This window comes from Musa acuminata, chromosome BXJ3-4, assembly GCF_036884655.1.
Source record: "Musa acuminata AAA Group cultivar baxijiao chromosome BXJ3-4, Cavendish_Baxijiao_AAA, whole genome shotgun sequence".
Lineage (NCBI taxonomy): Eukaryota > Viridiplantae > Streptophyta > Magnoliopsida > Zingiberales > Musaceae > Musa > Musa acuminata.
The window spans coordinates 43,953,871-43,975,174 of NC_088352.1; the positions used below are offsets into that span (position 1 = coordinate 43,953,871).

The 21,304-nt window shown below is 34.8% G+C and overlaps 1 protein-coding gene across 6 annotated transcripts in view; it reads right to left on the reverse strand.

The window, feature by feature from the left end:
• Positions 1-1,410: 1,410 nt before the first annotated feature.
• LOC103982759 (protein CHROMATIN REMODELING 20) overlaps positions 1,411-21,304 on the reverse strand; it is a 31,379-nt gene continuing 11,485 nt past the window's right edge. For 4 of the 6 annotated variants that reach the window (XM_009399771.3, XM_065147998.1, XM_065147997.1 and 1 more), the window contains 19 exons: positions 20,491-20,595; positions 19,532-19,615; positions 18,796-19,329; positions 18,222-18,502; positions 17,740-17,830; positions 17,464-17,658; positions 14,991-15,110; positions 14,256-14,422; positions 11,298-11,439; positions 9,108-9,257; positions 8,972-9,027; positions 8,569-8,875; positions 8,328-8,463; positions 4,857-4,918; positions 4,200-4,432; positions 2,818-3,021; positions 2,659-2,737; positions 2,302-2,558; positions 1,411-2,063 (listed from right to left, as the gene is read on the reverse strand). In XM_009399771.3, coding sequence (XP_009398046.2) covers positions 1,694-2,063; positions 2,302-2,558; positions 2,659-2,737; positions 2,818-3,021; positions 4,200-4,432; positions 4,857-4,918; positions 8,328-8,463; positions 8,569-8,875; positions 8,972-9,027; positions 9,108-9,257; positions 11,298-11,439; positions 14,256-14,422; positions 14,991-15,110; positions 17,464-17,658; positions 17,740-17,830; positions 18,222-18,502; positions 18,796-19,329; positions 19,532-19,615; positions 20,491-20,595 — 3,573 coding nt within the window. In that variant the 3' untranslated portion in view covers positions 1,411-1,693. Of the gene's footprint in view, positions 2,064-2,301; positions 2,559-2,658; positions 2,738-2,817; positions 3,022-4,199; positions 4,433-4,856; positions 4,919-7,496; positions 7,602-8,327; positions 8,464-8,568; positions 8,876-8,971; positions 9,028-9,107; positions 9,258-11,297; positions 11,440-14,255; positions 14,423-14,990; positions 15,111-17,463; positions 17,659-17,739; positions 17,831-18,221; positions 18,503-18,795; positions 19,330-19,531; positions 19,616-20,490; positions 20,596-21,304 lie in introns of those variants that run through there. The other 2 variants (XM_065148000.1, XM_018825092.2) reach the window with 2 other exon arrangements.

A 21,304-nucleotide genomic window follows, 5' to 3' on the forward strand; every position in this document is an offset into this window, starting at 1 on the left:
AGAAAGAGAGAGAGAGAGAGAGAGAGAGAGAGGAAGAGGGCAATATAAATGGAGATTATTTAAGGCTTAGTGGTTCCCTTATCTTCTTAATTGTCTTTCTTTGTTTTGGTTTCAGTGCATGTCCAAAGTCTTTTCTTTGAATTTTTAATTTAATATTAAAACTATATATATATATATATATATATATATATATATATATATATATAAAATTCATTGTGTGGCATGCATTGTGTTTTGGTTTTCCATGAAAATAAATTATTTGTTTGCACCAATAAATGAAATGAAAAATCATATATTATGCTTGGAAGGTAGGAAATATTTTTGGATATTTCTCCCTTACTAAAGAAATTGTTAAATAATAGTGGATAAAAGTGAACAACTCTTATTTTAATTGTTTATATATACATATATATATATATATACATATATATATATATATATATATATGTATGTATATATATATATATATATATATATATATATATATATATATGTATGTATATATATATATATATATATATATATATATGTATGTATATATATGTATATATATGTATATATATATATATATAATGGAATATGTTCCAAAGAATTAAGTACTGGATAATATTAAATTCTACCTTTTTGAGAGAATATTACTAGCTTTGATTTAGTTTAAAATGTTCCAAACATGTTGATTTGACTCAAAACCTCAAAAAAATACTTTTTTTGGATTTACAGTGCTCTAGATGGAATATTAATTGGAAAAAAAAACTTGAAATTAGAATAAAATAGTAAAAGTCGTTATCCTAAATTCATCTATTTTTCCATCTATACTCATTCCAAATCACATAAAATGGATCCAAAATAAATTTAAGAGGGTCTAGCAAATTTGGATACCCGAAAACATCCAACTCGAGGTCATCGCCAGCCCCTCCAATCCAAGACGAAGTAGCGTGTCATTACAAAACTTGATTCCTTAATTGGACAGTACGTAAGTTCATAACTCATAAGGTGGTAAGCTACCACGACAAGAAAGCATGGTGACTTCGATCGCAGCCAAAATTTGGTGTTTGGACAAAACACTTACTTCGAGTGGAATCTTTCGTGACGGCTCGCGTTTCCGAGGACTTGCGGCCGTCAACCTGAAAGGAAGGCGAACGAGAAGCCTCGTGTATTGCGTGCAGGTTTCAAACGAGCATCCAAGCCAACCTTGCAATCCAAAAAATACCATGACAGATAACTTCAATTGACTTGTTGAATGTAGAGGAAAAGTATGATGGGTTATTAGATATATAACAAAGTTTGATACGGTTCAACAACCAAAGACCTGTATTGGATGGGAAAGCATGCTCAAATTTGCCCATCATTGCCATAAAAACTATTTGACAAGTAGTTGATCCAAACCAACATACAAACAACCATGGAGTGTTGAGACCTTTTTAATCTGATCGGATCCATAGTTGGGAAGTCTTTAATCGTGAAGAATCAAAATAGAGAATAGGAGGCATCAGACCTCGGCCAATTGACCTAAGACAAGAAACCCCTTCGTCCTATACATGAACCAAGTTACACAACAACATCGAAAAGATGGTTGATGTTCATCTAATAATGTTTAGCGTGACCTCTGATATTCCACCTCTATATGCAGTGTTGAATTTACAAAATCAACAGGTCAGAAAGAAACACACGTATGAACGGTCAATGATGTTTGTCATCTGGATCTCCCGTCTCGATTGAGGTTCTCCCAGCTGATCTCTTGCGAGCATTCTCCACAGACCGTGCTGAATCCGGGCTTGATGCCCTGGCTTCTCAAAGTTAGCAAGTGGGCTAGGTTGGTGCATTTCCTCTGCTTGACAGGGCGGCTCCTTGAACTGCCCTTGGTTTGTTGGGAAACAATGATTTCTGGCGGTGTATTACTGTTAGCAACTCGATCACCGTCATCAAGCGTGGTTCTGTGAACTTCCTCCCACTCCAACGATCTCCGATAAGTTTGCCAGGCCATGTCTTGTTCCTCTTTGGATAATCTCTCTGCCTCATTCTCCTGTAAAAGGGTTTCGTGTTCGTGGTAATTCGCAATCCATCTGTCAGCACAAAAATCAAATCAGATTCCTGTCATCAAAAAGATTTTATGAAGATCTAGAACTGTGTATTGGGATTGATAAAATTGTATTTAATTCAAACTTCCTTGAAATTATAGGTGTTTCAAGGATAGTCATGTCGATCTGGAACACAATTCGAACATGCATGTGGGGAAGCTGAAATAAAGGATAATAAGAACAATTTAACCGTTTAGTTAGAAAACATGAGAAAAGCATCTACCGAGGATAATGTCTTCTAAGTAAGTTTTCCATGAGCTTGTCAGCAGTGTTAAAAGGCAGGCATTCATGATTCCCCAAACAGCCAACCTCATTGGTTTCATCATGACTAGATGTCATTGGATTTCTATGGTCCTGCTCAAGCATGTCTGCATTTTCATCATCACCAAAGTCAAAGAGGTGCAGTATCTCCTCCTTGGACATTGTTCTATGTATTTGTTGTCTGTCCACCACCCTTGCTGCAAGTCCTTCCTTAGTAACCTGTTGATGGTCTAACTGCTTCAGTCATCATATGTAAACCTTTTGAACTTTCTCCAGGTACAAAAAGAAAAAACCTTAACATCTATAAATCCAAATTTACCTGCCGCTTATATATCTTTTCTTCCATGGTTCCATGTGCCATCAAGCGGTAAGCATAGACAGGTTTGGTTTGCCCATACCTGCAAGAAGTGACATAAAAGATAACAAAACCAATGACACTATTAAGAAGAGGCATTGGAATTATTAGTTGTAGTCATGCCTCCAAACCCGATATATTGCCTGCAGGTCATAGGTTGGATTCCATGAACCATCAACAACAATAACACGATTAGCAGCATAAAGGTTAATGCCCAGTGACCCAGCACGTGTAGATATCAAGGTGCATTTCACTCGCTTATTTGTGGGTTCGTTAAATCTCTCTACCAGCTTCTGCCTTTCAGAACTCTGTGTACTACCATCCAGCCTGTACATAAGTAATCTAACTTTAGAACAAGTATAGAATGGTTCTGGAATTTGTATTAAAAGGGGCTTGATCATCCACAACCAAAGAACAGAATTCTTATAGAAGTAACACAACATGATTAACCATGGCACATCTTAAAAGCAATGAACTCATTAAGGAAATCTGGGTTCTCAAGATTTCTTCCCTAACACATAGTTCATAGTTGTTTATATGTTTTGCATGTCTAAGACATAAGGCTTTCTGGTTTTAAAACTGCCTAATTGGACAAACTAGAATCCATTTATTAACTGACAAAGACAGACCTTTTCTACTCTCATTTGGTATAGCATCTAGACTTTCATATGAATTATTGAATGCCATACAGAATGCCTCTACAGTAGGATCCAAATATGAAGCTGTTCGCTTTTACAGACTTTGGTTTGTGCCTAAAGAAAACTCTTTGCCTCTTATAGAATTATGATAATATTGCAAAGTAGGGGATGTTCGTTGAAATTGTATAAATAATTGATGGAATTAAGAAATCTCAAGGGAGAAAAGATACAAGTTCTTCGTCCATTTTGCCAGTTGGTGCCAAATCAAGCAAACTCAAATCTCATGGGATCCCTAAAAAAGAATGTAAGTTCTTTGCCTATTTTTCCAGTTGGTGCCAAATCAAGCAAACTTCATCTGAACATTTTATGAGTTTGAACGTTTATTACCAAAATTTAAGATTATCTTATCAAAAGCTTGCCAAATGAAACCAAAGGATATGCACAATAAGGCTAATTTATGTCAAGAAGATGTTTCAGAAGTCAGAAAGAAAGAAACTGAGACTCAAAAGTAGAACATCAGAGCCACGGATGGATATCACCTGCCTAAGGGAGCACTAATATTAATGGGATTATTGCATTTTTCATGCTACATATAGATAATAACAAGAAGCCATAAGGTCCCAATTGGATACGGATACATGGATTGATTTTCATGCTACATGAATTTTAAGAAAGACACCTCAATAGCTTGACGAACATAAAGGACCATGGAGAAGAATGGCAAAGAAATAATAATGGTAAGAAGAATATAAGATGAAACTATTGGGTTACAGCATTTATCTACCTCTGTTCATTGAAATGCTATCATTTGATAAAAAGAACTTCTAAATTCCAAATACGGAATCCAATAAATAACTTATATCATACCTATACCAATCCTTGCCTTGCTTCCAGAACTTGCCTTCACTTTCTTTGCGTGCCAGTTTTGACAGAAACATCTCTATTAAATCTAGTGTTGTCAAGCTTTGGCTGAAAACTAATACCTTGTCACCTACTTCAGAACTCATGGTGAGGATATCAAGTAGCAAAACCATTTTACCACTGTAATCAACTTCTTGGTAAATCTTTTCACCAAGAAGATCTGTCCACCAATCAGTTTCCTGCAAGCAGTAAATTCTTTGAGCAATACATTAAACGTGCAAAATGATGCATATGAAAGATTCAAACCTTATTTATCTAATAAAATGCATCTCCACATCCCCTTCATGATGTAAAGTTAAATTCAAATTTTACAATTAACAACTTAATGTTTCTGACTTTCATCACTCTCAAAAGCATATATTTTCAAAAAGAAAAGAAAGAAGAAGAACTGCAATTTGAAAGGCAAGATCAATAACTGAAAAGAACAAGAAGATATGTTTTACTTGTAAACGAGAGAACATATGAAAATTTTTCTCAGTCAACAGTAAATTATTATCAAAACATTTTTAAAATTAGCAATCTATTATAGAATGCTTTGTGAAAATTATAAAATAAGATCCATCGGTTGACTTGCACAGGAGGTGGATTAAAATTCAACTGTACCTGATGGTAAAAGACTCCATCATTTCTCTTGTAAAATATATCATCCTTTGCCTTTTGTTTCTCTGTCCATATAACAGATGCTTCAGCTCTCATTAGAACTACTTAAACTATAAGGCTTACATAGAGCATAAAAATGTATTAAACACAGAAATTTAAACTGACAGACATGCACAGCGAAGAAAGAAGCATAGAAAACATCATCTCATACAAGGAAACAGTGGGTCCATGTATTGCTCCAATCACCATCCTATCTATATTGTATTCCTAAATGTAACATCTTATAACTAAAAGAGATGATGCAAAATAAGTTAAATGCAGACACCCATATCATACAAAATAAGACAGCATGAAAACGATGACCATGAGAAGCTGTATTTACAACTATGAAGGGCCAGATTGCCAACCATTGAGGAAGTTTCCTGTTTACACAACTACCTAATCTACACCATGCCATACTTCAGCTTCTATTCAAATCCATCGACATGGCTAGACAGATCTACATACTAAATTTTCAATAACTATTTTTAGTTCCTTTTATCCTGTCTGAATCTGGGGTCAATAATGGTTTAGCCAAAGAAAATGGACAAAAGAAAACCTCTGAACATTGGATATTGCTAAAAAATTATGTAGTTCATGACTGACGACAAGAAGTAATGGAAGTTCAAGAATGGTATTTTTAGCACAAACTTTATCCCGAATTTATACAAATCTAGAGCTTATTCCTTTTTCTGTATGAACCTAACAAATGCTTTACTAGCGGCACATGCAGCACCCAAGTAAGATCATGATCTACGTACAGGGGGGTGTAAACAACCTGAACTCCAGCAAACAGCCCGAATTCACATTTGGCTCAACCAAACAAGGGTTCAGCCTTGGCTTTTCTGAACATGAGCTGCCCAAGCTCGGCTTGGTACGATGAGCATGCAAAGCTCAAGCACTCAGGACTTCGAGCCATGGTGGAAACCGAAACCAGAGCACAGATTCACAAAACAGTCCAGAAAATTGTTCCGAAATCCAAAAGGCCAATAATCACAAACAATAATGCATAAATCAATCACAATGAGAAAAGCTAAGGGAAAAATAATAGACATCAGGAAAAGGGAAGAGATCTTGGAGGAGCCAAAACCATAGCTCCGCTGTTAATCTTATCTGCTACATGACCTTCAGCACCTTAAGATTGAAGACCTTGCACCCCTCATCTATGAAGTTCGAACTAGGATGGAGAGAGAGAGATTGCTAGAGAAGAGGAATGTGCAGAAGAGAGTTATGGAAGAGAATGAGGCCACTATAACAGGGAGAATGGTCTGAATGCCAGAATAAGGGTTTCAAAACCCTATATTGTATATCTATTAGGAAGCATCATGTATGATATCACAGACTTTGGGTGTAGATAAACAAGTGTGCAAACATAAATATACACAAACTTGAACTGGCCCTTGTTTGAGATCTCAATAAGGTTTCAAACATGATTTGGTTGCAAATGGGTCAAGCTGCTTATGAATGAACCAAATGGAGCCCAAGTTGTTTGTGAACAGCTAGCTTTGCTAACAACCTTATCTGCAACTCCTCCACTCCCAAACACAAGGGAAATTGGACAATGGACTCAATTCCATACAAAATATACTAGAATTGGTAGAATTAATGCTGCCACTAAAAGATGATCGGCAATATCAACAATGATTGTTTAACTATCCAAATCATAACTGAAGAGGCTTTAAAAAGGCAAAAAAATTAACATAAAAAGGAAAAAATCATCTCATGATTGTGTGTGAGAAAGAGAGAACAAAAGCTTAAATACTCATACTTGGATGTCATATTATCTTTCATGCAACAAAGTTAGCTTAGAGTAATAGCTTTATCCTATAGTTGGTTGTTTAAAAGGAACGCTCTCCACCTCTAATTGGAAAAAGCTCCAACAGAAGGGTCATATCAAACCCAATGAATCTCTAAGTATCAAAGATAATTGGGCAGCTTCATGAGTTTTATGGTTAATGAAGAGAGTTGAAGAGGTTAGGGAGACTAAATACTCATGTTTCAACTAATCTTAGATGGAATGGGGGAAAGAAAGAAGTCACCAGTGGAGAGGACTCCGCCAAACAAGAGCAAACAAAACAAGAAGCACCATCTTTTCCACTCCATGAAGAGAATCTTAAAGAATGAATTCTGTTCTTAACGGCCAACCACATAATAAGTCCCATCCTTGAGATGACTAGGACATCCCAAATTGGTTCTGTTGTGACAAATGAACCAACTAGTAGCAATAAAGTGTTAGATGAAAATTTATAGAATAAAGCATCATAATGAAATCCAAAAAGATGACCAACACTTGATAAAACTGACTGATACTTTTGTCTTAATTTCACTCATAAATGAATGCGTCAAGAGAACCGGGGAAAACGAAAAAGAATAAATGGAGCCAGTACCAGTGGTACTATACCACCTCCAAGCATGAATTTAAATACTTGTCTATATTAATTGTACAGATCAAAATGTACCAGTTGAATGCATGAACAGTATGCAGAATAACAAACCATATCATATCAACACTCATTTTCTGTTTATATTATTACTTAAAGGTATCAAGAATTTCCATTTCATGATATGAAGGCATTGATACGTGTTTAGCACTGGTCAACACACCCTTGCAACAGCCTATGGAGAAATATGTCAGCAACTATGATGTGTCAGCAGCATGTGCTGGTATCTTTTTGACAGTATGTTTCGGCGCACTCCTGCACTAGCCACCTGCACAACAATTTCTGAGTGGTATACTGTGATGTACTGACATATCATACCAGTCTGCAAATGAACCAATATACTACATGAAACAGTATTTATTTTTGTCTCTAAGACATAGAACTATGAAAACAACCTCATAAACTAAGGCCACTGTTAATACTTAAAATTCTCACTCTTAAATAATATAGACCACTAATGTTTTGTTTCTATTTTCTTGTTTATAGAAAATTGGTATTCATCAGTTTTTGGTTGGTACAAGACGTGACTATTAGATTATAGCTTCTCTTTGAATTTTGTTCCCTCATTAGAATTGTTAGCCACTACAGAGTGCAATCCATTAATAAAAATTTCATATGCAAAAAGTATGTACTTCTTTTTAAAGGATTCCATAAGCACTTTGGAAAACAAAAAATAAATTTAAGGTTAGCAATCGAGAATGTTCCAAGCATTTACTTTATAAACAGTAAATCACGAACAATAACTAACGTTAAATGCAGCATAAATTTGCAATATTATGGTGCTTTAAATTTAAAGAGATAGTTATCACTGATGAAACATGGTTTGAGCCTTCAATTCAAACATAGCCACATCAGCCAACTTAATCACACTACTGAACAGACAATAAACAATATATCTATAACATACTTCAAAGTCATAAGTAAACAAAAATGAATTTAAATGTCAAAAAATGGAAACATGAAATTCTACATATATATATGATGGACTAAATACCTCCATTTGAGAAGTCATTTTCCATATTATCATCACTTGAGCCATCTTCCACCAAGAAGTTCTCAACAGCATCTTCTTGCCGTAAGTAATCCCTGTGTTCTTTAGCCACTTGCAAAAGACCAGGATGGTTCCATACCTACAAGCAAAACAAGAATCACTTAGTAGTAAGAATCAAGAACAATGCACATTGATGGATAAGCTGATCAATGTCTTAAAAGTCTTATTGCAAGATTGATTATACCTGAGCCAATGCTTGATAGTTAGCAAAGAAACACCGTGGTCTAATTGTTCTTTCAGAAGAAATTTTATCTCCCGTAAAACCGTGTACATCTAAGAACTTTCTATACAATTTTCTTTGTAAAGGAGAAAGTTTAACGGTAATAACAAAAACTGTTTTAGGAGGGAGATCCTTCTTCACAACATTCATGTCCATTCGCTGGACAAATCCTTTTAGTTGTTCATACAGAATGTGTGATCTTTGATTCATAATTCTCACATCATCAATGGTAGAATTAGTGTGCTGACCATTTTCTATTGGATTCTGGAACCTGCACCGAGACAAAGTTAGAACGAAGATCCTTCCCTGCTACTGAATATCTGATAACAATCAGAAATAAAACAAAGCATAGCAGAAAAAGTTTTACCGATTACGGAATTCATGACTGCTCCCAAGATATCCTTCCCTTACAAAATCAACCATCTGTTCAGAAATAATGTCACTAATGTGGTTAATGTAATAAAATTATCCCTGCTTTACAACGAGAAAGACAAGCTACTTACACAATAATATTCCATCAAATTGTTCTGCAAAGGTGATCCTGTCAAGGCAATTCTTCTTTGTGTCTTTACTTGTTTTAATGCTTGTGTTATATCAGCCCTTGTATTTTTAATCATGTGGGCCTCATCACAGACTAGAATGTCAGGCACATACTGAAAAAGAATTAGACAATGGTCATCATTACTACCAAAAAGATTGGATAAAATATAACAAAATACAAGCATAGTATTATAATGATCAACAAAAAGAGTACCATACTGCAATATCATTTAATTTCTCAACATGTTAACCAATATCTTTCACATATGCAAAAAACCTTTATCAAAAGATGAAGATGAAGTAGAAAATAGTTGGTTAGGAGAATGTAAACTTAATATTTATCAGCACTTTGAGGCATAGAAATAGTAGTTTAAAAAAGAGCATGCCACAAACTCTTTGTACAAAGCATAGAAAAGATATTGAAACATTAGGAGTTTGGCATGATTTGTAAAAAGCATGTATCATAAAACCATTGTGAACTAGCTCTCAGCACCTTCTAAATGGTTCCTTCACTTCTTTCCTATAGTCAGTACAGTTTTGTGTTTAGCATTCAGCATGATAAATGATTTTCATGTGTTCTTAAAGCCTGTTCTTCGTCCCCCATGGCAACAAGGGACCTGACTTCATAATATTGTGATAAGAGAAGGAAATTTGGATTGGGCATCTAGCACAGGGACAAACAAGAACAATAGTGCGACCTCAAATTTTGCATTCAAAGGAAACATTATCCATCAGACCAATTAAAAATTGTTATATGATACCAGATATTTTTCGAGTATGGACCCAGCGACCCTAAACCTGCAACAGACGGAAGGCAACATACTAATCGGATATATGTGTCACACAAATTTAGAGAAATTAATCCAAAGAAAATGTGTTCCTTTTTTGTTCAGCAAAACAAAGGATCAAAAATAGCTTAATTTAGATAACAGTTAGATGAAAATTAACACTTTATACAGGATTCTTTTCAGCTAGCATTTAGCATTCCTTGTTTTTTAGCTTATTGATAACAAAGTTGGCAAATATAATAAGATGCACCCAATACAGCATTTCTCTGTAGCACGAGGACCAAATTTATATGTGGCATTTCTCAGTACTTGCACCCCATATATCATCCCTCTATAGACATGGACCAAAATAATGCAGCCTATACAGCATAATTGTACGGACTTAGTGATGCCACATAAACTAATAAGTGGTATACTGAGGGCGAGCCTGGTTTTTATTCAGGCTCATGGTAAGGACAAAATAGCAATTTTAGCTTAGTCCCAGATTTCAAGGCTTTGCATGATTTATATACACCAGTTCAGTGGGACACCAAGGGAAAGAAGTAGGAAGGTATGCTAGTGCTACACAGATGAAATATAATAACTCACTTATTTTTTAGATCTGATACACTGAGGGTGGGATTGGTTGCTCATCTGGTTTTGCATGATATTTTGCACCAGTGAATAACATAGTAAATTACCAAGTGAAGTGGGGACAAATAAGGAACAAGATACAGGAAAGAGTGCTTTATATATACTAGATGAAATTTAAAGAGAGAATTGAGAGGCTAGAGGGAAAAGTAAATTGTAAAATAAATGGAAAAGAGTGATTTGACAGGTACTCAAATAGTGGAAGAGAGAATAAGAAAAAGTGATATAACCATTGACTATTAAGATTATTTTTGTTAAATCTTATCTCTTTAGAGTCTGTGTCAAGCCACCATTTGTTATCAGCATCCCACCCCCATTTTATATCTCTGCAAGATCAATTTTGCATAGGTCAACTAACATGGAAGATAAAAAATATGACCTTAACAACACGACAGTCGGGGAGGTTAGTGGCAGATTTGACATATTCTGCCAAATTTTGTTAGTCATCTAAGGTGACAATTTGATTATTAATTAAAGGCAAGAAGAAAGCATCTGAAAATTGGACTTCTATACAATACAAGAACCCTTTTCTACAGAACTAGAATTAAAAAGCATATGGACCAGTTTCAATAAACAAAATTGCAGCTTGTTGGAGATCATGTTAACCAAGTCAGACCATATTTGTTATAAAAATAAAAAGTACTCTAATTTAAAAATTTTATATAGCATTAAAAAGTAACACAAGGATGAAGAGAACTGTAAGAAGTAATAAATGTTCAAAGTCCAATGACTTACATGTAAGGCATGACAAATTTCACTGGCTGTACTCCTATCCTTCACATGCCTTCCAAGGGACAAGTTCCGGAAAGCAGCATACCCTATTAGAAAAATTCCACCCTTGACTCTCCATTTTGAAAGTAAATCTGCTCTTCTTTCCCTAACCCAGAAGACACCAAAACTCAACTATAAGAAACAAGATATAAAAGAATCCACAAACTGCAACAGATATGACTTATTTAAGGGTGTATATACATATCATATATGCATCGAAAAAATGAGACATCAAGAGATCCACAATCTCTAACAACATAAAATAATTGAGGTCAAACATATGAATAAGAAACATGTATATTTATACACGTGCACGAGTCTAAATATAATAGCAAGTCTCCTGTAAGGTCGACCTTATATCAATTAAGTTTGTACAAACCTCATATATGCAAGATGAAAGACAAGATTTAAATTATTTGTATACAGGATATGAAAACAAAGAATCAAATCACTGTAACTTATCTACATCCTTTTAAAGTGTCTCTAATTCGAGAGTGGTTCTTATTGAGGTCTGTGCTCCCATCTAACCAGTCCAGAAATAAGCAATGTAAAATATATCATTGAGTTTTTTTTCCACCACTTGACAAATAAACAAATTTGTAGGATGAGGTATTGAACCCTCAATCTAAGGTGGGTGAATCAGGTATATCACCATCAGACTGGTCCCCTCATCCTACAAATTTCCCTGGAAATGCTAGCTAATTTAATTGGTGAAGTCCTTGATAGTTTATAACAGTTATTTAAACAGGCAGACCATGCAGTGCGCTTCAATGAGGCGCCGCCTGGGCGCTCGCCCAAACCTAGGCGTTGGGAGCTTCGAGCGAGCGCCCGATTCAATTAAGGGAACCAAACCAGTTTAAGTCTGGTTTAGTTCGTAGTTTCTTACCTAAAAAGTCACGCTTCACGCCCACGCAACCTCGAGGAACCCTAGCGCTGCTTCTACCCCCACCACCGACGCTTTCAGCCGCTGCCTCCGCCACAGACGCAACAGACCGAGCCTTCCTCTGTTGTCGACGGACGAGTCCAACGGCCCTCATAGCTTCCTTCTGTTGTCGCTTCCTTCCACTGTCGAGGGAGAGGACCGCAAGTTCACCACCGATGGACGCCCTCTAGAGCTTCCGTTTCACTACTGTCCGCAGTTTCTGCCGTTGCCATTATTGCTGTCTGTAGCTTTCACCGCCATCACTGCTACTGTCCGTAGCTTCCCTTGCTGCCGCTATTGCTGTCCACAGCTTCCACCGCTGTCGCTGCTATCGTTCGCGGTACTACCGCAACTATCTTAAACAAATCCTCCGCCACTGTTGCTATCTCCCTCTATTACTATTAAAAAAATTTTCTCCCCCTCTAACTTTAAGTAATATACTGTTAACAGTATATTTTTAATTTAATATCATATTTTTCTATTTAAATAATTATATTTATAATTATATTTTAATATTTTAATATTTCAGAGAATATTTTTTTTCTCCCACTCTAACTTAAGTAATATACTGTTAACAGTATATTTTTAATTTAATATCAATTTTTTTATTTAAATAAATATATTTTTTTATATTTTAATATTTCATAGCATCTCACTTCGCTCGGGCGAGCACCTAGCGCATAGCGCTTTTTAAATCACTGGTTTATAACAATATCTTGCGCCCAAACCCAGCCTTCACCACTTACCCTTTGCAAAAAAAAAAATTTAATGCAATTGAAATCACATTATTTTTTTTCCTTTTTCTAAAACTTTTTTAATGTTAAACTCCCATCTTGATATCACAAAGTCATGAAAGAAGAAGAGGAATAAACATCATCTGTGGGTATAACTTGTCAAGTGACATTGTTCTTAACAGAAAGGTAATGTCCATGTTACACAAACATAACACTTCCCTAAAGAAAATAAAATTGAAGAAGCATGAACACCACTTACAAGTCAATAAAAGAATTCTAAGAAATAATAAAAACCTCACAAAGGTATTCATTTGCACATGCACATACATTCATAAGAAAGGGTGCACACAGAAAGATTGTCAAAGCACTTGAGATATGATACAAACAAATATTTAGAATCACATGAAGAAAATATAACTGAAGAAGAAGAAAAACCACAAGTTCCTAAAGAAGTTCCTAAAGTTAATCGTAAGCAACAGACACCCAATTTGCCCTCAGGCATTCATGCACACACATAATTGGGCGGGAGCAAACAAATATAAGATCGCCAAAACACTTGATGCAGCAACCACAAATATTTAAAACATAAATTGCTCCACCACTCGTGTTTTTATTAATACTCCTTTAGAAATATAATGTAATTTATTATATAATTACTAATCTTGCTATTGAATAATTGGGCAGCCAAACAATCTAACTAAATTCTTAATAAAAAATATATAGCAAGCATTTTAGTTGCATCCAAAACCAAATAAATTCAGATAAAACCATGGTTCGTCTTACAGGTCCGTACCGACCAACTGTCGATGTGATATGTATCAAGCCGTACCGAGCATACTAACACATGGTACATAAAAACATACCAACACATGATACATGGGAGTATACTGATGTACCACCCATATTGAGCGATACATTGTGGTACGACGAACCTTGGATAAAACAAATTGTTGTGGCAGCCTTTAGAAGCGTGTCGAACTCAAGTTAATAAATGATCAATTCATAGTCGGACTAGGCCCACTTATTTTCTAATGAGAACTTCTACTAGCCAACGGACTAGATAGTTCCAACAAGTTGACTTGAGCCAATATATTCTTTTTTCTAAAGGTCACTAAAAAAGTTGATATCATCGATTGTTAACAGAATTACAATAAAACAGTTGATATCATTGATTGTTAACAAAATTACAATAAAACAAATATTTTTCAGTTGATTATGTAAATAAAAGAAGTTTGTCAAAAGTAAAGGATGAAAGAAATCTCAGACCTTGCAACATCTTCCAACATGAACACACGAAGAGACTTTAACTCCGTTGGTCGCCACTTCACAAATTCTTGTCGCCAGTTATGAAGCACGTTAACAGGTGTAACAATAAGAGCTGTTCTTAAACCTAGATCAATTTTTCTCATAGCAGTGTACAAAAATGCAATAACCTGTGACAGAAATCAACAATTCACAGGAAAAATTAGCATGTAACAAGCAATGGAGACTACCAAAATATGTACGCGAAAGAAGTTCAAATCACCTAAAAAGCTGAATTAAGTATTATTCTGAAATTTTCTTACTGGTAAAGCGACAATTTTAGGAGCACATGTAAAATTGCTTCAACCTCAAAAACACAAAAAAAAAGACTCCAAGCCACGAACTACATGATCCACATTGCAAGTTCACTTAGGTGAAAAGAAAGCATCACAGAGGCTTATAACATATTAGTACTGCAACATCAGATGTTGATGGAGAAGAATAGATCTGGAAATTGCTTCAACTGTGCAAAAGAAATGAGGGAATAATTTAATGTAAAAATGAAGAGTTGAGACAGTTATGGCCCCATGGACCCATAATTAAAACTATATTTGCAGAATATTCGTAATGAAAAACGGTAGCAGCAGAGAGCCTCTAGGAACTTCTATGACCAGGGAGAGTTTACCCTGTTTGAAGAAACAAAAAAACCAACAATTTAAATTGGTAGGTTATCAAGTATACAAGGAAAAAAGCTCAGACCTGAAAAGTTTTCCCAAGGCCCATTGTGTGAGCTAAAATGCATCCAAGACCTATATCCCCAGATTTGACCTTTTTGACAGACTGTATAATGTTTTCCCACATAAATCGTATCCCAGAGATCTGCATCCACAATAAAACTATTCCACAATCAGAAACATAAAAAAGGAACAAAATAATTTCTACAAGATAATGCATATGATATACAGAACTTAGACCTGCTCATGCAACAACTATTATAAACTAAGACACTCGACCTCAATTTACAAAACTGAGTTTTGATAATCAAAACCAGGGTCAGGATCAGCCACCTATAAAATAACCTTAATTGGATTGGATAAGCTAGATTGGACGATATGGATTAGGCAATGGGGCAAACCTCAGCTAAAAGAATTGGATCCACAAAGAACATACAAAAGAACTCCTAAGAACCCGAAATGTATACAAAATCAGATAATTCAGAAAAGAACAAAGAAATAGAAAATCAGAAACATGATAGAAAAAGTTTTTTTCTGAAAAAAAAATCATCAGCACTTTTTGGAAACAACACAGGGAGATTGTCTCATCCTTCACCAAGACTGAGAAAGTAAAGAGAAATTCTTTCCCAGTTCCCTACTTTATCTTTGGCAGTGATCCGACCGAATTCTGAACCTAAGGTCCTCAACAGCCAAGACAGTGAGGAATGCTATGCAGCAGGTGATCCAAGGCAGAGTTCCAATGAGGCATAGTTGTGGCTAGATCTAATGAGGAAGCATTCTAAAAAAAGTTTCAAGATTGACAGAGCTCCTGCGACAATGCAGAAATGCCTTCATTCCCTAACCTACTGTTGTTTCTTTTTCTCCTCTCCTCTTCCTCTCCTATTTCTCTTCTCTCAGTTTGGTTGAGGGACAGCATAGTGCCCCAGAGCAGACAGTGCCCTGACAAGGACCATTGATGGGACATAATGAGAAATCAAAAGAGGCCAGTTCTTTAACCTACTAGTTTTGGCCACTGCTTACCTCAATCCAGATTTAACCTTGCTTTGCATTGTCCATATTGAGAAAATTGTTACATTTTTCTTCCTAATTTGACTCCCAGTTCAGTGTCTACTAGACTAATATAAACACGGGTACGACAACAAAACATTAAAAACAGCAATGAAGTATTATATTTTTCTTTCCAGGATTATTCACAAATCAGTCCCAACAATATGGGCTAATTATTCATCAAATCTAGCATTATTACTATTTACAACCAAATATCACCGTACTTGAATTGTTTACACAGAGAGCTCCCTGGTAGCAGGGCATCAGCAGAATATGAACATTCAAGGAGTCTGATGTTTTCCTTATTTACTTTAGCCCATTGCAATATAATTGTCCATTCATTTTTCATACAAAAATAGAAAATATACAGTGAATAAAAGAAGAAATAATATAAAATTTTAAATTAATTTAAATAAACATATAAATGTCTTCAATAACTATGTATTTGATAATATCAATTTACAAGTCTGGTCAGGTTTAAGCAATCTATTAGATTAGAATCTATTGAAAGAAATGGTCAATTGAAATGTAATATTAAAAAGAATTAATGGCATTAGGTGGGATGGATCAATAGATAAGCTGATGCAGCTTTAAATGTGTAAATAATTTTTTTCTGTATAAGTACATATCGAAGAATCAATACTACTAAACTAAATGGAGCTAAAAACAAATAGCTAAAATTGCCAGTACCATGCAGTAATCTAAATATAACATAAATGAAATAGTTCATAAACAGATCTAATTTTCAATGCCCATATTGTAAGAGAAAATGTTTACCAATTCCCAAATAAAGAGAATAATTACTTGAAAGTTGAAAATGGCAATCGACTCTGAGAGCACATACATAAAAGTTAAATGGGGAATTTTGTCACTCTATATCCATCATAAATGCACAAATCAACATGCAATAGTGAAGTACCTGCTCGAATTCCAACGCAAAATAAGATCCTTAAATGATGAAAAATGAGCAATCTATCAACTAACTTTTATTCAGTCAGGATTTAGTTTAATTAAGTCTATGACCAAAAGATATATTTATTTTAAAGCCTTAGTAGGAGAACAATCACAGATCATATCAACATGGACAAACATGCAATTCATAAAATTGAAAAAAAAAAAAAAAGCATCATGCTAAGGCATTTTTTAACCTCAATCAGCTATTACAAATGGACGGCTAGGGGACTCAGAAGTTGTAGAGAATAGCATTGTTTGGTGTGTGTTAGCATATTGAAACTCACATATAAAAATGTGAGGTATTATTTTCCAAGAAAAATCAACGATAATATCTCTGGGATCTTATAGTTCATATGAAGAACAAAAACCCACAAGATAAGATAAAACATGAAGTACAACCTCAGATAGAGAAGTTAGAAAAATGAATTGACATAGCCAATGACAACATCCTATTAGAGATTTTTTTAAAAAAGATGCATTTGAAAAGGAAAAGAGACCTGGTGGGGCTTCAACTTTGCAGAAATGCTCTGTGGGATTCTCACAGGCTCCTCATCCTTCTCCCTTGCAATATTGACTATATAACCTTCAATTGCATCATCCAATGAAACTTCCCCTACACTTTCATTACTTCTGGTATTACAAAATTTACCAACAGATTGTGCTTGCATTGATTTAAGATGCTCCTGCCTAGCCTGCAAAAAAGGATATAGTAGTTGCTATGATTAAACTTGTTTGAGACCTCTCAAGAAGATTTTGTTCATATGAGTGGAAACCTTCTCCATTGCAATTTTTCTCCTGGTTTCTTCACCAAGTTCTGTATCATCTATAATTCTCCTAATCCTCTTCTTTCGTCTTTTTTTGTGGCTGAAAGGCAAAGAATTACGATAGATTAAGTAAATGTTCAATTTCTAACAAGAGAAAAAAAATAAAGTTGCATAATAGCTTTGTTTAATATCAACAATTAATGTGACTTGTCATGTTAATTTGACTAGCACATACAGCCGAAACTTCTTCCACCTAAGTAGGGCAGAGGTAGAAGAAATTTGCTTAGTTGGTTGACATAATTTCATTTATTTTGTCAGCCTTCTGCAATTTCTAATCAATCAAGAACTCCAAGAAACTAAGAATTGGCATATATAATACAAATAGCATATCTCACAACACAATATATTTAGAATGCAGCTACTTAATAAAATTAATAGCAGGAAAGTACTAAATCACTATACTTCCAGATAAATAAGTTTGTTAATGTTACCCAAGTCTGACAACCATTTGACCATCTGAAAGCTCTGATTCACTCTCTGAGCTAGAAACCATGAACCCCTTAAGAGCTTTTTCACATTCTGAAATAAACTGATGCAACAGAACTGGTGAGCAGCAACAGCAGTCCCAACCATTTGTTTCAACATCCAAAAACCGTGTTTCACCAAAATTTCTTGCTATACACATGGCACAGAATAGCATCTTACATGATTTACACCTTATTAGGTCATCACACTTACCACACCATCTGCAGTAGACACCTAAATCAGGATCCTGCAACCAAGAAACATCAAATATTAAATCATTAAAGCATCTGAGGTACATAAATTTTCTTGCAACAGAACAAAATGACAGTTCATTTTCATACCAAAAAAAAAATGTAAATTCTTTATCATAGAGAAAATGCAAAATAAGTCAACTTTTTTAAGAATAATTGTGTGTGACCTCTATAAAAGTACTTAACCCTGAAATGCATGCATGCAGAAATTTTTTCTATCACAAAATAAGAAATTAAAATATTGAAGTATTATGTGTGGCATAGCTCAATCGGGAATCACTATCAGTACCTCTATTCTCATTTTCTCTTCTATCAGAAGATTACATTTTGTACACACAATAACTTCCAGAGTTGGATGTCTTTGCACTTCAGAAGCTTTCAGCACTTCAGAACAAGCAGTACAATGAAACTTCTCAGGAATGTCCATAAGGCTGTCATTATTAGCTGGAGTAGGTGAAGAAAGGACATCACTATCTATAACATCAACAACTTCTCTAACTTGAGCTGTCAAACATTGATCTCTGATTAAATCATGTGATGGTGACTTATCATCAATCACTTGCACTTCATCGTCACTCTCTATGATGACTGTCCGATGCCTTTTATTGTCAAGTTCAACATCCTCGCTTTCACATGACCTCTTGATTGTGTCATTTTGAATTGGAATTTCATTCTTAGGTTTGTTAGGAATTTCAGGCTTCAAGTCTTCAGCAACAGCAACAGGATGATCAACATCAGCACCAGATGAGCTTGGGTCTCTAAAAATTAACTGAGACTCGTTTAATTGTGCCACACCATCCAATACGCCATTCTCAAAAAGTTCCTGCATAATTTATAACTCAGGTTAAATCTTGCATGATATGTCATAGTCATGTTTACACAAAAGGATCAGCTTCACAAGGAAAGTTTTTGCATGATGGGAAAATTTTTGGCAAGAAGTCTTATCAGATAATTCATGTATACACCCACTTATTGGGTTATCAGATAAAGGCTCAAAAACACTAACAATATAAACAAGACTCAACCTGATATTTTCTTTTCCTCTTTCTCCTCTGTTTCAAACGACACTGCAGTTTCTTTGTAATCTTCACATCATCCTCCTCTCTCACCTGCAAACAAAAGAATTTTGTTTAATTTCAGAAAAATAACTAAGAATCACACAGCAAAAAAATATTAAAAACCTTGTACCACTTGTTCCTAGAAAAAAGTCATGCCAATTAATACATACATGGAGAGTTACTAAAATATCGAAGGTCAATCACATTCTCACAAAGAAAACTCGTCAGGTTATTTGGAAGGACAGTTAGGGAATGGAGACCCTGCGATGGGCTGGTTTCCTGATCTGTGTAGTCTGTCCTATGAGCACAATATTGAGTCTCAGCAAACACAAATGACTCCTTACAAGATTTGCTGCACCATTTATATATATATATATATATATATATATATATATATATATATATATATATATATATATATATATATATATATATATATATATATATAATACCTTGGCGACGTAGTCTCGTTTTTCTGCGATGTCGCCCCGCGTGGGGAGAAGAAAGGCGACGTCGCACATTATTTTGTTTACTTTTATATATAAATATATATATATATAATATTTTATACATAAATATATATATTGGCGATGTCCTCAAAAAAAAATTTACTTTATATATATATGTGTGTGTGTGTATATATATATATATATATATATATTGAGCAATATAACGCTTGGTATACGGTACCATATCATACCGAACAAATCTCGAAATTCCAGAACGATATGATATTTCAATCCTTGCTTTTTAGTTCTGAGCAATAGCAAAATTACTCAACAAGAGTTAAATCCCACACAAAATAAATTTTGATTCAACATTCGTAAAATAGAATAATATTTACTAGCTCAATACTTTAATTTGAAGCATTTTAAGAAAAAGACAAGATAATAAAAACTTAATATTATCATTTTAAAAAGACAAACCTTTGTATAGTTTCTCTTTTGTTCCTCAGACAATCCAATCTCTTTCTCGTTTTGGGTTGCCTCGTCATAGAAAGGATTCCCTTCAATTTCACCAATCTCCTCTACCTAGGCAGATAAAAATAGAATTTATTGATATTAAGTTTTCAAAGTGAAAAAAAAGGTTATATTAAACCAAAGCATGGTTCTTTGCAAATCTAATTGCAGAATGATAAAAAAAAAGGCGTCAAACACTCCTAACGATATGGCACAGCATTATTTGAAGAGGGCAAAATTGTTTGCATGGAAGCATTAAACCACATGATCAACCACCAGAATGGGCCACTAATCGTGGCCACTGGTCCACGAACCACCAATCCAATTACGGCCAAGTTGCCAATTTCAGAACAAGGATTTAGCCTTTAACCAGAGGTGCCTTCCCGACAGAAACATTTCATTTCACCAAGGAAAGAAGACTTTTCACATGTAAGTTTATGCAAAAGCCTATTTTAAGGCGACTTTGGACTGGACCGGACAGATGGATCAAGAAACTGACTGGTTTGTTCAAGTTTTAAAATTTAAAATGCAAAGGCTTCTGACATGATTTTGGATAGTGACTTTGGGCTTTAATCGAGTTGCAATTGACAGGGAAGGAAAGCATCATCTAATTAGAGGATGAAGAGTTGAAAAAGACACTAAAACAGAAAATAAAAGTCATTGGCAACGCAGGTATGTATTTCATGTTCAATCAAATAACTTCCTCACCAACTTTTAAATTCTCTTTTTCTTTTCTTTTTTTCAGTTCTAGCAGCCCATGACACCATGTTAACCTCCCCGG